General features: G+C 43.9%; 1 protein-coding gene across 13 annotated transcripts in view; it reads right to left on the bottom strand.

Moving 5' to 3' along the window:
* The window catches only part of LOC119167762 (glutaminyl-peptide cyclotransferase), an 823023-nt gene that overhangs the window by 428123 nt on the left and 377488 nt on the right, over positions 1–17412 (bottom strand). For all 13 annotated transcript variants that reach the window (XM_075865235.1, XM_075865229.1, XM_075865226.1 and 10 more), the window contains one exon: positions 3629–3728. In XM_075865235.1, the coding sequence (XP_075721350.1) occupies positions 3629–3728 (100 nt within the window). The remainder of the gene's footprint in view (positions 1–3628; positions 3729–17412) is intronic.

Genomic DNA, 17412 nt, shown 5'->3' with positions numbered 1-17412 from the left:
CTCTTAACACCACCAGCGGGTGATCGTGTTGCGACGTTCACGTCACTTGGCTAAAGCGATATTATTTGGATCAACCAAGCACCGAGACGGTGCTTTCGCCGTCGATGGTGATGCTACGGGGCACTACAGATGACCATAATAGAAAAGAGGTCGATGTTTAGCGTGAGCTCAAGCAGACTGGGCTCCATATTGTATGCCTTGATTGATATGTGGGGTTTAACGACCCAAAACCACCATGTGATTATGAGAGACGCCGTAGTGGAGGGCTCCGGAAATTTCGACCACCTGGGTTCTTTAACGTGCACCCAAATCTTAGCACACGAGCCCACAACATTTCCGCCTTCATCGAAAATGCAGCCGCCGCAGCCGGGATTCGAACCCGCGACCTGCGGGTCAGCAGCCGAGTACCTTAGCCACTAGACCACAGCGGCGGGGCTCCATATTGTATGCCTGCCTGTTTATCTAAAGTAAAGGTATTTTTCCGACGCCTTCTCCCCGTAACAGTATCAGCACTATTAGCCAGCTGAAACACCGACCACGTATGCAACGCAATTTAGGAATAGGGTCATTGGTTTTACGTAGAGCTTCAATTGCCCTTTTTCTTCCAAGCAGCTGGTATTGCTGAAAACTGGCAGGTCGCTGGTGTCAGTTTTAAGGCAGCTATAGGGATTATAGTCACACTTTCACTGATGAAATCATTCACTTGCACACAAATTCTCGGAGATTGCGTGTGCTGGAAACAAAATATTTGAAGACGCACCGCTGTCTTCGTTTCTCTTTGCTCAATGACTACAGATCACCTAACGAACACGCACTCATGCTCGCTCACAAGCTTCGATGTGAACTTGCTGCAACCGAGTGACGCCATCATTGTTTACCGGGGCGGAATAAAGTGAAATGGCACCAGAAAGCAAGAAAACTAGAAACAGCAAAGAACAAAAACCAACACAGCTGATGCTTCATAATAATAATTCAAACAATGTTGAACATAATATTTACATCCTTTCTTTTTTATATTTTCTATTATGCCGACGACTGTGTTTTGTACAGGCTTATACATAGCTCCCATGATTGCACTACTCTTCAAAACGATCTTGACACAGTTTCTGAATGGTGTGGAAAGTGGCAAATGTTCATTAATGCAAGAAAAACAGTGCATATGTGTTTCACTAAGAAAAAGACACAATATGACTTATTTTACACTGTAAATTCAAACAGGCTGCTAACAATTCGTGAACACAAGTATCTCGGTGTATATTTTACACCGGACCATTCTTGGAGCTGTCACATCATGTCACAAGTAAAGCAGGACGTGTGTTAGGTTTCCTGCACAAAAACGCAAGTAAGTTACCACTTGAGATCAAGAATCAACTATATATGACTAACATTCGATCTCTCTTAGATTATGCTTGTGCTGTGTGGAATCCGTGCAAGGCATGTGATGTGTCCAATTTAGAAAGAATTCAAAACATGGCTGTTCGGTTTGTGTGCTCTGATTTTACCAGAAGTTTCAGTGCTTCAAAAGCAAGAGAAAAGCTTGATTGGTAACTGCTAGATAAGGGAAGGAAATATCCGAGGTTGAAACTTTTTCACAACATATTTCATAGTTCTGGATCCCTCAAGATACTTTTGCAAACCAGACTACGTTTCACAGCGACTAGATCATACCAATAAGATAAGTGAAATAAGCTGCCGCACTGATGCATTTAAAATGTAATTTTTTTCCCAGAACGATAGCACGGTGGAATAGGTTGCCTTCTGAAGTAGCAGAGGTTACTTAACATGAAGTATTTTCAAGATTACTTCAGGGTCTAGAGTAGTGCACTCGGGAGGATGTGTAGGGATGAAACGGTACAGTGAAGCTGCTTTGTATTGTCTACTCCCACGTGCCGCTACGTATAGTTGACAATGAATTGCATTATTATTGTGCTGCAGAAGTGTGAGCATGTGTATTTATTGCTGAAATTTTTTATTCTTTCCGCCCTACTGTAATGCCATTGGGCACTGTGGGTACTATGATAAATAAATAAATAAATAAATGCTATGTAGCATACTAAAGTAAGCGTTCATGGACTACAAGCAGATGCGTAGTGAGAAAGGGTGTGCTTGGACTTCATAGCCTTGGCTCTGCTACCACAGAAAGTTGTCACTGAGCATAGTTGTTTGATTGTGCAGACACCTTTTCGAAATCCACGTTGACAAGGTGTAAGCATTTCTTCTTTTTCAAGGTGTTTGGTTATGTGCTTTAAGATGATGTGTTCCAACAATTTCCAGGCTGTGCATGTCAGTGAGATGGGTCCAGTTAAACTTCCTGATTTATGAATAGATTTCACTTTAACCGTTTTACAGTCATTAGAGAGGGTCCCCGAGGACAATGATTTGTTAAAAATGATTATTAGATACTTGGCCATCCACCCATCATACCTGCAAAGGGATCCATTTGATGTACTGTGAGGTCCTGACAATTTTTCTAATGTCTAGTTTGAGCAGCAAGTTAAGTATGCTTCCTTTGATTATTGAAAGCTGGACTAGAGGCTTTAATTAGAGCAACCTGTTTGTGGTATGGTGCCGTCACCTTCCATGAAGACAGAGCAGAAGTAGTGATTAAACAGGTTAGCATACTTTTGGTTGTTTACATCTACGGTTCCAACGTAGACAATGAAATGTCATCTCTTTCAAGAAAAACATCTTTACTGGTTCGTAACCACTAAAAACTTGTATTCAAAGGTTCTATGTCAAAATGCACCAAGAAAGAATGACACCGTGAAATGCTGAAGAAGAGCATGGATGTACTCTATGGTTGAAAAAGCTCATTCTAGGCTACTACACGTTTACATTAGTGAATTTTTAATACTTTTCATTACAACGACTTTTCAAAATAACGAATGATTTTCAGTTGTCTCTTGAGATTCGTTGTATCGATATTTCACTGTAGACATTTCAATTGTAACTGTAGAGTGGGAATATACTTTCCTACGATTCTAGTGGACAAGATGCCATTTTCCTATTTTCTAAAACAAATGCATTCAACAGTTGAAACACTCGATTTGCAGTTTTATTTACCGGATAATGTTAACAACTATTACCACAGCAAGGAAGATAGTGACCAGGATGAACCATTGTCCATATTTGCTCACTCGCATGGTGATGCAATACACATTGACCATACTACTGCAATGCGAGGCATTGACTTATGAGACAACCTTTGTAAGGGACACTGTTGAAATAAAAGACAGCAATGTGCGTGTCCTGAAGGCCTTCCACGGTGACTTTTAAGTGTACCAGGCCAAGTGCCACTTTCACCTGCGCAACCTTTTTCTAGAGGTCCTTAAAAGTTTCTGCTCGATGACTGCCTCCTCTATGTGCAATGTTCCTGTTCATTCTGCATCATGCTTTCCCCCCATATGAAGGTATATTCCCACCCTAAAAATTTTTATTTAGCATTGCATAAGCAAACTCTTGACGTTTCATTATGATGTTCTCTCGATAATAATGAGTGTTTTCAAAGAATCTTGCATAAACAAAAGACACCTTATGGGTGCTTTATTTTTAACAATTTTGGGTGATATACGTACTTGCTCGCATTTGTCATTATGCACGGCAAATAAATGTGCTGCGCACAACTTACCGATATCCACGAGCCGGTCATATACAGGCCTGGTGTCAACAAAGTAGCTGTAGAATCGTGGCTCAGGTGCGCCCAACAAATCTAAAAGCACCATCACTTCCTGCAGCAGAATGCACATCGAAATAGAAGGCTAAAAAAGTGGAACACAATTTGACACACTGGAAGGAGCACATAGGTACCAAGTTGTTAATATCAGCTGCAAATTGAGACTAAAATGTATAGCAAGTGAGTGCAAAATCATATAGTAGCCACCATTTGGATATAAGTGCAAATCAGCACGGCCGACAGGAAAGGACAGAAAAATGGAGACTGACCCTTTGTCCCATGCTGTCAGTTCAACTAATTTGCGCTTATAACCATGCTGTACCAACACGCCCAATCATACAGGCATCACGAGGGTCTACAGCAGAAGTAAACAACATACTTCAATGTAGCAGACAGGTACGAAATGAACAATGCTGATAACGGCAAACGATTATGCAGAACCGAACCAGGGACCCAAAAACATCAGAGCTCAGCAACTTACCTGATGTGGAAAGCATTGTGTAAAGTGGTTTGACATAAAGCATCAAGAGTAATGCAGGGACGCTGTAATGTAAGTTCAATGAAGAGTGTGTGTGGTTAGATGTGTGACATCATTGAAATAATGGAAATACTGATTTTTAACCATTTACTGCGTAGTGTTGGAAATTCTTGACATACCAAAAAATTTCGAGCAAGCGAGTCACGGAATGTGTGCCCACATTAAGGCTGTCAGGTACTCAAGAGGACCTATAAAATCTAGCACTATTTCGTGTAATGCATTTTATGCTAGAACCAATCATTTTGTAGCTAATGGCAGAGAACACGGAGCGCGTACAACTTACATCTCCGTTCTTTCTTGCCAGGTTGAAGCAAGTTCTATCTTCCACAATTTAATTTATTTGACGTCTACGCGCTCAAAACGTGGCATACAATATGTTGGGTAGTTCTGAAGTACAGTGGACTCTCAATAAACGAAACTCGCTTAAATGAAAATGCCTCATTAACAAAACTAAATGGGCTCATATGGCTGGATTTTTATGTTGTGCAGTAAAATTCATCGGATAATCGAAACAATGCTTGTTGGTCACCTACCGTTAAATGGCACAAACTCTAAGCACAGCATCGACTCATTCAGGCCAAAGGTAGTCTCACAACCATGGCAAGACCTCGAAACAAGCCAACCCAGTAGCCATTTTCACTTGTGGTGGCTGTGGGAGCCAAGTCGATGAGTCCAGCGCATCCTATATTTTTTTGTGCCTGCCGCGTGAACGCCGCCGCGCCTGTCATGCCCTCTCCTTTTACTATCTCAATTCTGCCCCTCGATGCCGCTTGACGGCTCTGGGTTATTACCCTCTAGCAGACGCCGCTCGCTGCCGCTCGTGCGCCGGTTTTCTGCGCTTTTTTTGTCGTCTGCTTAGAGTAATGGCGAACCTTGCTCGGAGTCGTTGCCATCACACTAAAAGAAGTAGTGTTCACGCGTAATAAATAATAAAGGTGAAATAAACTGTCAATATGCCTCTTACCGGAGTGATAATTCGCGTCCCAGTCACCTTGCAGATGACAAGTTTAACCCGTTGTTTGGTCGCAGTGGCAGTTGTAGGACCGTCTGTTTGCTTCAGCGGTGATGTCATCCTGCTTATTCATCGGTCACCATGCGCTGCTATTGCGTTTTGTTCTGCAGTTATAGCCAGCGAAAGAAAGAAGCAAGTGTGTCCTTTCACGAATTTCTAGCGAACACTCAGTGTTCGCTACGTGAACAATGGCTACGAGTTATCACGCAGAAGAACTGGGTGCCGAATTCCATTTCGAATTACTCGGCCGTGTCCGCCCTACATTTTGTGGAAACTGACTTTAGGGAAAATACCAAAAGACGCATGTGCAAAGCCCGATGCGGTACCGAGTGTCTTTCCGCATTATCCATCCTATATAAGGAAGGAACCACTAAAGGTGAGAACCTGCAGCAGCACTCAGAAAAGAAAGTGAAATTCCTCAACGGACATGTTGGTAAGTCTGCCAAGTCAGGAAATCAATTCGCGCCTTGCACCGGCGCTAGAAGTTCGTGCAAACACGCTTGACAAAGCCACTGAGCCCAGTAGCCCAAGCGACAACTTGCCTTTTGTAGCAGCAGCTAGTCACTACTGTCATTCCGCAAACTTTCTTGAGCCAACTGATGTGAAGCCAGCAGAGGAAGATGCAGGTGCGCATTCCTTGAGGACCTTTGGTGTTCAAGCTGGCAGCAGAAGTTCCACAACAGCCTTATGGAGCAGAAAAAATGACGCGACAAAGAAAGGGCATGGAAGCAATGAAATGCTGCAGGCAACAGTAGATGCCTACGAAAAAGAGCTGCATAGAATAAAGGAAGAGCGCAACGTAAGCAAACTTCTTCAAGTAGCCAGAGACTGCGATCAGGGTTGCACTAAAGGCAGAGTGATAACGGACGAAGTCCTAAACTACAAGGTGAAAAAACTAAAGTGGTGTGAAACCACTATACGACAGTGCGTGATTCTGAGAAGCCTCTCAACAAAGTCCCATAATATAACTGTCAGTTCAAGTGCACGAATAAGCAGAAAGAAAGAGAGGACAAGTGCTTCCCTTTCTAATAAACAGTTTAGTTGCGAGAATGCACTTGTCCTCTTTTCCTTTCTGTTTATTCGTGCGCTTGAACTGACAGTTATACCATGCATATCCAACTAGCCCAACTTTTGATTCTGTTGAAAGTCACATGAGTATATCAAAACTGAGCTCATCGCACTTCCGTGCAGAACTACACTACAAAGATACGTGAGAACAACTGCCGGAGAAGTAGACTTCAGTGAGCTAGTGAAGCAGAGGCTGAACACTAAAATCAAGTGCCTCGGGATGGAGCAAGCCAAAATTTGGAGCCTCATCAAAGATGAAATGAGAATAAAGCAAAGGCTTGAATACCACGAACAAGATGCCTTCTTGGGCGCTCTCAATCAAGTGTTGTCAGACTCTGAAAGAAGCGAACTTGCGAACTTGCTTTTATGCTTTTTGATCTGTGGCCTTCACGCTAGGTTTCGGATCCCAGTGAGATACTCTTCACCAGATCATGCACTGGCGAACTACTTGTGGAAACGACCAAGCACATCATCAAGAAAACTGAAGAAATGGGATTCAAGATAGTTTGAGTTGTGACTGACAACCACAAAATTAATGTCGCTGCAATGAAAATATTATCAGGTGGGCAACTGAAAACCCAAGTGCCTCATCCCGCCGACCCAAGCCGCAGTTTGTTTCTGGCGTTCGATCAAAGTCACATCCTCAAAAACATTCGATCGCAATATTTGGCACGAGAACAGGGAAGAAATGGTGAAATTTCTTCAACCTACATCATCATCATCAGCCTGACTACGTTTACTGCAGGACAAAGGCTTCTCCCATGTTATGCCAGTTAACCCGGTCTTGTGCTTTTTGCTGCCAATTTATACATGCAAACTTATTAATCTCATCTGCCCACCTAACCTTCAGTCTCCCCTAACCTGCTTGCCTTCTCTGGGAATCCAGTTAGTCACCCTCAATGACCAGCGGTTATCCTGTCTGCGCACTACATGCCCAGCCCATGTCCATTTCTTCTTCTTGCTTTCAACTATGACATCTTCAAACCCCATCTGTTCCTTTATCCACTCTGCTCTCTTCTTCTCTCTTAAGGTTACACCTACCATTTTTCTTTCCATTGCTCGCTGCGTCGTCCTCAATTTAAGCTGAACCCTCTTTGTAAGTCTCCAGGTTTCTGGTCCGTAGCTAAGTACCGGCAAGATACAGCTGTTATATATGCCTTCCTCTTGAGGGATAGCGGCAATCTACCTGTCATAATTTGAGAGTGCTTGCCAAATGTGCTCCAATCCATTCTCATTCTTCTAGTTCCTTCAATCTCGTGGTTCGGCTCCGCGGTTATTACCTGCCCTGAGTAGACATAGTCTTTTACAACTTGAAGTGCACTATTGCCTATCTGGAAGCGCTGCTCTCTTCGGAGGTTGTTGTACATTACTTTCGTTTTCTGCAGATTAACTTTAAGACCCTCCTTTTTGCTCTTCTTGCCTAACTCTGTAATCATGAGTTGTAATTCGTCCCCTGAGTTACTCAGCAATGCGATGTTATCGGCAAAGTGCAGGTTACTAAGGTACTCTCCATTAATGCTTATCCCTAAATGTTCCAATACTAGGCTGCGGAAAACCGCATTGGGGAGATTGTGTCCCCCTGCCTTACACCCTTCTTGATTGGTATTCTGTTGCTTTCTTTATGAAGCACTATGGTAGCAGTTGATCCCCTGTAGATTTCTTCCAGGATGTTTATATATACTTCACCGACGCCCTGATTCCGCAGTGTCTGCTGGACGGCTGATATTTCTACTGAATCAAACGCCTTCTCGTACTCTATGAAGGCTATGTAGAGTGGTTGGTTATATTCTGAGCATTTCTCTATTACCTGATTGATAGTATGAATGTGGTCGATTGTTGGGGAGTCTGTTCGAAATCCTGCTTGTTCCTTTGGTTGATTGAATTCTAATGTTTTCTTTACTCTGTTAGCAATTACCTTTGTAAATAGCTTGTATACTACAGAGAGCAAGCTGATTGGCCTGTAATTTTTCAAGTCCTTGTCATCTCCTTTCTTATGTATTAAGATGATGCAAGCATTCTTCCAAGACTCTGGTACTCTTCCCGCCAGGAGACACCTCGTAAACAGGGTGGCTAGTTTTTCTAACACAATCTGTCCTCTATCTTTCAGCAGATCTGATGTCACCTGATCGTCACCAGCAGCTTTGCCTCTTTGCATGCTCTCCAAAGCTTTTCAGACTTCTTCTCTGATTACTAGTGGGGTGCCATCTGGGTTACTGCTAGTTCTTATAGTATTAGGGTCGTGGTTGTCCCGGCTAATGTAGTAGTGGGGTGCCATCTGGGTTACTGCTAGTTCTTATAGTATTAGGGTCGTGGTTGTAAACTCTGTAAAACTCCTCCGCTATTTTAGCTATCCTGTCCATATTGGCAGTTATTTTGTCTTCTTTGTCCCTTAGTGCATACATCTGATTTTTGTCTATCCCAAGTTTTCTCTTCACTGCTTTGATGCTTCCTCCGTTTTTCAGAGCGGGTTCAATTCTCTCCATGTTGTACCTTCTTACATCGTATACCTTATGCCTATTAATCAACATCGAAAGCTGTGCCAGTCCTATTTTATCTGTTGTACTTGAGACTTTCTTGGTTTGACGCTTCTTAATGAGATTCTTCGTTTCCTGGGAAAGCTTGCCATTGTTCTGTCTAACTACCTTGCTTCCAACTTCCACTGCACACTCCGTAATGATACTCGTCAGATTATCATTCATTGTATCTACGCTAAGGTTGGTTTCCTCACTAAGAGCCGAGTATCTGTTCTGAAGCGAGACTCTGAATTCCTGTACTTTCCCTCTAAGTGCTAGCTCATTGATTGGCTTCTTGCGTATCAGTTTCAGTCGTTCCTTCTTCAAGTCTAGGCGAATTCGAGACCGTATCGTTCTATGGTCACTGCATCGTACCTTGCCAACCACTTAACATCCTATTTGATGCCTGTGTGTGCACTCATTATAAAGTCTATTTCGTTCTTATTTTCTCCATTAGGGCTCCTGCATGTCCACTTGCAGTTTCCTCAATTTCCTTAGAAGGTATTCAAAATCCATAAATTATTGCGTTTTGTGAATTCTACTAGTAGCTCTCCTCTGGCGTTTCTAGTACCGATGCCATAATCTCCTACTGCCTGGTCTCTAGCCTGCTTCTTCCCTACCTTTGCAGTGAATTCTCCCATCAGTAAGGTAAACTGTGTTTTTATCTTACTCATTTCCGATTCCACATCTTCATAGAAGCTTTCAACTGAAGCGTCATCAAGGCTGGATGTAGGCGCGTAAGCCTACATAAAGGACCTCTACAAGATGCAGAAGGGCTCGATTATCAAGCCGGTCCATTTTCTTACGACGAAACTTGTTTATCCGTCTAATTAAAAAAAAAATGGGAGTCAAGCCTGCCGTCCAGTTGTTTTCACCAGCCGTGACAGCGGCTTTGTTCTTCATGAAAGATCATGCTGGGCATACGTGACGCAAAGTTCGCCAGCGTCGGCCCAACTGTTGAGTTCATGAATAATGTGAGCAGATAATTTACTCTCATAGACGTCAGCAACTGCCAGCAGCATATTCACCAGAACCATCCGGACACCAGGCAGTTTGATGATCCTGACGACTCCAGACTTCATTGGCTGGAAGTTGTTTCTTTAGAATACATTGAAGAGCTCAAGATGGCAAGCACACCAATGAACTTTTTAATGAAAGAAACTCACCATGCACTGGTATTCACCACAGTAGCCAATGTCCAGTGTATCAGATTTCTGTTAGACAGAGGGTTCAAATTGGAGTTGACTAGAAAGTTTTCAAGCGACCCCATCGAATCCCTATTTAAGACGCTTGGACGCAGCGCTGGCAGCAATGTTATAAGCTTGATGTCAGAAGCGCTCTTTCGGGTCTTGAGAAGATGCTGAAGACGGGCGTCTTTGCAGCCTCCCACACAAGCAATGTGCAGAGCTCAGCTTCGTTCGCTTCCTCGGGGAGTATTATTTATCGAATCCCTGTTTAGGACGCTTCGACGCAGCGCTGGCAGCAATGTTATATGCTTGATGTCAGAAGCGCTCTTTCGGGTCTTGAGAGGATGCTGAAGACAGGCATCTTTGCAGCCTCCCACACAAGCCATGTGCGGAGCTCAGCTTCGTTCGCTTCCTCGAGGAGTATTATTAGGAGTGGCGAGTCAAGCAGCACATCAACAAGCGCGGTTGCAGCAGTGAACTCGGCGCAGCACCTACTGCAGAAACTCTGGATTTCGACGAAGCCGTTTATGCCCACGCCAGATAAAGCAGTAGTCTCTCATCGCAGGATACATATCTCGCGACGTGGGTGAAAAAACTGACTGCGAGCGCTGCATGCCGTTAGTCTTGAGCGCAAAAGAGAGCAGCACCAGTGCTACGGACGGTTTCATTTCCCACCAGAACAGAGATGGCTTGTGCTACCCCACTGCAGAGCTCGTGTGTGTGCTACATGCCTAAAAAGATTTGTGAACGTGATGCTTCTGCACCGCGCAGCTCTCCTTAAGCCTCTACAGACGTGCGCCTTGAAGAGTGCGGATGTAATTGCTGGCCTGCCAGTACTGTTGCGTGACCGTTGTGACCTAATTCAAAGGCACAAACTAATAGAACTTGTGTGCAGAAAGTTCATGATACCGCTGTTCATAAACTATGCTGTCAACTTCACTGATGAAAAATTTGTGGCCAGGCTTTATCAAAGGAAGCCATTGTCACAAAAGTTTTTGAAGCCTTGAAAAGCTTGCACGACACGTGCGCACTTTTAACGTTGGACTGACAAGTGGTTTCAGTTCGACCAGTTGTTTCTTAACTTGTACTCACTCATTTCTTTTTATTTTTATTTTTTGTGCATATAAAATTCCTATGTCTTATTTCATTACCTCAACCAGTGAATTTCACTTATATTTCGATCGGGATAGATATTCGGCATAGCACTCTTTCTAGCGCTTGCAAACAAAGAATAAGACACCTTACAACACGTTTTTTTGCAATACGTTACTAAAACAAGTGCACGAATGCGAAATTACCGAATACGAAGGAAAGTAATCGCACAAAATTGAAAAAAGCCAGTGGCTGCGTTGCATCCACTCGTAGCAGTCAAGCGAAGAGAGGCCGCGCGAGAGGATAATAGCCTGACGCTACTACGTGGTCACTCAGAAAAATAGAGCGCCAATCGTAGAGCAATGGAAACGGGCGCGACGCAACAGGAACAGAAGAAATAGAGGAGGCGCTGGCGAGTCAAATGTGTGCTAGGCCTTTTTGTGTGGCTAAGTGTGGTAGATCACGGCTTATTTCAGCCAGTTCGAAAGGAAGCGGCCGCACCATGCACTCTTACTTGAAAAAAAAAACTGCGAATTCTTTAGGAGCTCGATCAAAGTGGCCTGCCTAAGACGGAGGTAGCAAAAAATACGACATCCCGAAATTAATGCTGTCGCGGATCTGAAAAGACAGAGAAAAAATTGAAGGCACTGTTAAGAACGGGACCTTTACATCTAAACAAATGCGGATGCGGACGACACCTTATGAACAACTAGAAATGTTCTTTTTTGTGGTTCAAGCGTGCACGAAGTTCCAATTTGCCCATAAGTAGACCAGTGCTCAAGTAGAAAACTCGAGAGATCGCCATGCAAATTGGTGTTGAGAACTTCGTCCTAAGTGATGGACGGCTCAACTGCTTCAAAACGTGCCATGGCCTGGTCTTCAAAGCAATCTCAGGTGAGAGTGCTGCAGTCAACAGGGACATTTGCACCGACTGGAAACAGGGGCGGCTTAAGGAAATTTTGATGAGCTTTGAGCCATGAGACATTTCACCGTCGATGAGATGGGTCTCTTTTTATAAGGCACTTCCATCAAAAACTCTCACCATCAAAGGGGAAGCCTGTAGTGAAGGAAAACGCAGTAAATATCGCATCACTGTGCTAGTGGGTACAAACATGGCAGGAGATGAGAAATTGAAGCTGTTGGTAACAGGAAAATCAAGGCACCCACGTTGTTTCAAAGGTGTTCGACATTTTCCCGTTGTGTATTATGGGAACGGAAAAGCGTGGATGACCATGGCCATTTTCGAAAACTGGCTTCGAGAGGAAGACGCAAGATTTACGAGGCAAGGCAGAAAGGTTGTCTTTATCGTGGATAACTGCCCAGCCCACGGTCAGGTTCAAGATCTCCAAGCTATCACTCTAGAGTTCTTGCCAGCCAATGCAGCGGCAGTGATCCAGCCGATGGATCAAGGGGTTATTCAGAACATTGAAGTTTATTACCGCAGACAATTGCTCCATCAAATGCTGTGTAAAGCAGGCAGCGGGAAATGCTACAGCATAGATTTATTGGTAGCCATCCACATTTTGGCTTGTGCCTAGGAGCAAGTGAAGGCAACAACAATACACAGATGCTTTCACTATGCTGGCTTTCAAGTGCAAGAAGCAGTAGCTGATGAAGAAGAAAGCCCTGCTAATGCCGACATTAAGACAGTATTCAGTCAGGTCGTACGCTTTGCCCCTTTCACTCTGCAGGACTACAAATCAATTGATGAAAATGTTGTGAGGAGACTGTCAAGGAGACCTGTCGTGAGGAGACTGTCAAGGAAATGATTGCTGAAATGCAAGATGAGTATCAACCTTCCAGCGATGAATGTGATGACAATATTGCGAGTTCAGTGGTGCCACCAGACTGACCAGCTAAAGAGGCTGTTGAACTTTTGTAGCGCTATTATGAGCATGAGGCTCGTCCAGAATTTTTGGCTGGTTCGTCAGGCATGGGTGCGTACCTTGTGAAAAAAACAACTCAAGCTTGCCAAACAAACCACCCTTCACTCCTTTTTTTCTTCCTACTCATCCTCATGAGTAAGGTGAGGTTTGTGCAATTTGAATAAAGGTTTTGATTCACTAATAAGTGTACTATGCTTAAATGAAACTTCTGATAAATGAAACAGTTTCATGGATCCCCTTCGAGTTCTGTTTTAAGAGGAGTCGACTGTACATTTTTGGTTGCAAGGTTTTTGCTTTTGTGGCATGTGGAGCATTCGCAACTTACATAAAAGTATATGTTAAAGTGCGTTTTAGATAATTTAACGATCGAATTATTTAAAGGTTGTGTGAAGAAGATGCATTGTTGGCAAACAGCATCGCGAACAATGCATCTCCTTCTTCACAGTTGCTATTTAAAAATGAGATGGATCTGCTTTTCCTTGTATAAAAGCCATTTACAAAAGCAATTGCTAACAGAATTAATACATTAAAATTCATTCAACCAAAGGAACAAGCAGGATTTAAAACAGGGCCACTCAACAATCAATCGCACTCATACTATCAATCAGGTAATAAAGAAATGCTCAGAATGCAGCCAACCACTATACACAGCCTTCATAGATTATAAGACGGCATTTGATTCAGTAGAAAAATCAGCAGTCATGCAGACACTGCGAAAACAGGGCGTCGACAAAGCATAAAACACCATGGAAAATATCTACAGAAGATGAACTGCCACCATAGTGCTCCATACAAAAAGCGACAGAATACCAATCAAGAAGGGTGTAAGACAAGGGGATACAATCTCCCCAATGCTATTTACCGCATGCTTACAGGAGGTTTTCAGAGGCCTAGATTGGGAAGAGTTAGAAATAAGAGTTAATAAAGAGTACCTTAGTAACCTGTACTTCGCCCATGACATTGCATTGCTGAGTGACTCGAAGGACGAGTTGCAACTAATGATTACTGAATTAGCAAAGGATAGCAGAAAAATAATCTGCAGAAAACGAAAGTGATTTACAAAAGCCTCAGAAAAGAACAGCACTTCTAGATAGGCAATAGTGAACTTGAAGTTGTAAAAGACTATGTCTACTTAGGACAGCTAATAACCGCAGAGCCGAACCATGAGATCGAAGTAACTAGCAGAATGAGAATTGGGTGGAGCACATTCGGCAAGCACTCTCACACCATGACTGGTAGATTGTCACTATCCCTCAAGACGAAGGTATACAGGTAAACCTGGATATACCGAAGTTTATTAAGTTTCAGAAAAATTTGCTATAAAGAGCATTTTGTTATATGCAGGTTCGGTACGAAAATTCTGAAAATAAATGCGCAAATTATACAAGAGGGGCACTCAAGGAGAGCGAACCCAAAATACTTATTTTACAGTAAAAAAACTGTGTTATTATTGCGATAGCAATTACATGAATACACTCGGCGAGTTCTTTCCATCACCGCCATGTTCTGTGACAAGTCCGAATTGATAAGATGCCCCTGTGCTTCGTAACTTTCACGAGTAGGTAAAAGAGCGCGAGGGCTGCTGAAGCAGAGATCAAATCAGTCTGCCCATTTCTGTCAACTGGAAAGTGCATAAGATAATATTTCGCACGTGTTAGAACTGCCGTCAAATGCTCACACAGAGAGTAAACCACCCGTCTTGAACGAGCATGAAACAACACGGGGAGAGCGGGGGAATCGATCGAGTAGCATTAATGAACTTAGATTTTAAGGGCGGTCGCGATCGCTGGCACACTTGCTATTTCGGTGAGTATCAGTGCAGTTTTAACTTGAAGTGACTGCGTGAAAAGAGCACTTCTCCCTGGAGAGGCCGTATTTGCTCACACCAGCATTTTGTAGGAGGAGTGCCGTGATATCCGATCCAAAAGAGTTGGCTGCAGCCTTACTTCATATACCATTAAATGTTTTTGCTATCATGTTCATTGCATTGCATTCAACTAGCCGTCGTGTTGCCTGAACTAATCAGCTAATGGCGAAAGCTACCAGCTTGCGAACTCCCGGTATGGCGCAAGAGGAAAGCACGTTACGAGCCGACCTCCAAAGATCTGTCATCACCATGGTCTCTGAGAGTTTCCATCAATGCCTCATCTGACATTCCCTCGGTGACAATGACACAGTTGTCCAAAATTAAGAAAAGTCAGAGTTCCATTGCAAGGGTGAAGCAATTAATGAATGTAATAGCAACAACTTTGAATGGAAAGCTAAGAACGGCAAGCAGACTGAATCAATAACGCGCTGCTACCGTGCAAATGACGGATGAAAACAATTCACAGGACGAGAGCAAACTAACAATGTTTACCGCTTCACACTTAATGCACTGTTTAAGCAAAAACGAGGCACAAAACGTAATCACAGGTACAGGTATGAGTGCGAACTAACAAGTGCCCCAGTTGTTGCTTCGCTGTTTTAGAAAAGCGCACTCTTTTTGCAAAGGACGCCTGTCCAGCGAGCAAATTAATCTTAGCGCGCCCGACAACTGAACGCAATCGTTCCGGTCAGTTGAAGGCGCTATTTTCTCCACCGAAAGATAAGCGCGCGTGTGCAGACATCTACCCTACTCCCCCCCTTCCCCTTAATTCGCAGGGCAAAGTACGCATAAAAGATAAGCGCGCGTCGGCGCATTGTGACGAGTTGGGTGCCGAGCAGGGACGGCTTTTTTTTTCTTTCTTGAGTTATCATTTTGGATACGTACATATACGGTGAATGACGGCAATAAAACAGCCGGAACTCTTCGCATAAATGCTATGGTAATGAAAAAAAGAAAGCAAAGCCGGTCAAGGGCCACACGTGGTCAAGGGCCACACGTGGTCAAGGGCCACACCATGCACGCACATTAAAACTATGCACGCGTGCACAGCGTCGAAAACGAAGAGCGAACCACAGGGACACTGCGGAACAGTATTCGGTAGAGCGCCCTCCATATGCAGCGCGGCTCCACATATGTGACGCTAACTAAAGCGTGGCACTGCCAACGCGCAAATGTAGTTTTCTTTCTTTTTTATTTTGGTTTGGAGTGGGGGAGAGGGCACACTCGCGCATGCGCTCGCAAGAAAGGCAGCAACGCCAGCTCATAGGGTGCAGGCCCTCTCGCGCTCACCCGCGCGCAATAACGAGCGTTTGCTCTCGCCTGGTGCACCGTGCGCGCCGCACCGCTTCACGCTTTGTCAGCGGCGGGGCAGCCGCGGGATAAGCATGCTTTTAACAAAACGCGGAGCAAAATTCCTAGATTGTCCGTGGGGAAAATTCGTTGTATCAAGGTTGTCTCCTGCAGTTACTTTATTACATAGAGGTCGCAAATACATGTGCTTCTATGGAGCGACGGCGTGGAATAGAAAAACTTCATTATGTCGAGGAATTCGTTATATGGAGGTTCGTCATAAGCAGAATTAACTGCACACTCAAACCACGTTATAACGAAGTTTAGGGGAGCCACAATTATTTTGTTATATCCATTATTTAGTTATATTGATTATAACAGTTTGTGGCAATGTATGCTCAAATGGGCGCACACCTGTAAGCATACAAAGAAGAAAACCGAAAAAAAACCATGCGTGCGACGAAAAAAAACACAGTCGAATCTAATTAATTCGAACACGCTCAATTCAAACTTCCGGTTAATTCGAACTCGCAATGTGATCCTGTCAAAGCTATGTGTATTCCAATAAGCGAAAACATCCTGTAATTCGAATGCGCAAGCGCTTGTGAGGGTTAATATGAACGAACCACGCTCCGAAAATGCTCTCAGTACCATGCCCAAACCCGTGGTGGCAACTCTCGATGCTGCACAAGAAAAAGGAAAAAAAGAAAAAGAAAGAAAAGTCTGGTGCATTGTTTTCTTGCTCTCAAATGACTATGGCGGGCCTGAGCCACGCTTCTCCTTTTCCTGTCTCAGCACGTAGTGACCCTTCTTCTTTCAAGGCCGTGCACGAAGAGAGAGGAAAAAGAAAAAAAATCTGTCATGGAGAGTTCGCTCGCTCTTGCCGATCTGCTTCTCTCGGCGTAGAGATGCTCCTCCTTTCTCGGTGCAGAGGGTAGCAGAGGAGATGCAGTTGTTGCTGCCGCCTTTAGAGAGTGTTGGCGCTCGACTTAGCCGCCCGCTATTATGCCTTGCAAACTGCGTGCAAAATTGACTTGCTGCAAGGCAAACATGTGCAGACGTGCATCACCGATTAACTCAATTGATGAAGGATGTCCTCTGATTTGTGAATAATTGTAAGTCTTCTGACGCTTCCCCATATCACAGCGCCACTTCTCCGTCATGTGACCCGCTGAGCGCTTCCTCAATCCTCTCCGCTGGCTGTCTGAAACGAACAGCTGTCTCGGCCGTGCGTGGCGTGGCTGTAAGGTTGGCGGGGGAGTTTTCAAAGAGCCGCGTCGAATTAG

The sequence above is a fragment of the Rhipicephalus microplus genome, chromosome 6 (assembly GCF_043290135.1).
Source record: "Rhipicephalus microplus isolate Deutch F79 chromosome 6, USDA_Rmic, whole genome shotgun sequence".
NCBI lineage: Eukaryota > Metazoa > Arthropoda > Arachnida > Ixodida > Ixodidae > Rhipicephalus > Rhipicephalus microplus.
Note: the sequence above shows the minus strand (reverse complement) of the source record. Positions and strands in the feature narration are given on the sequence as shown.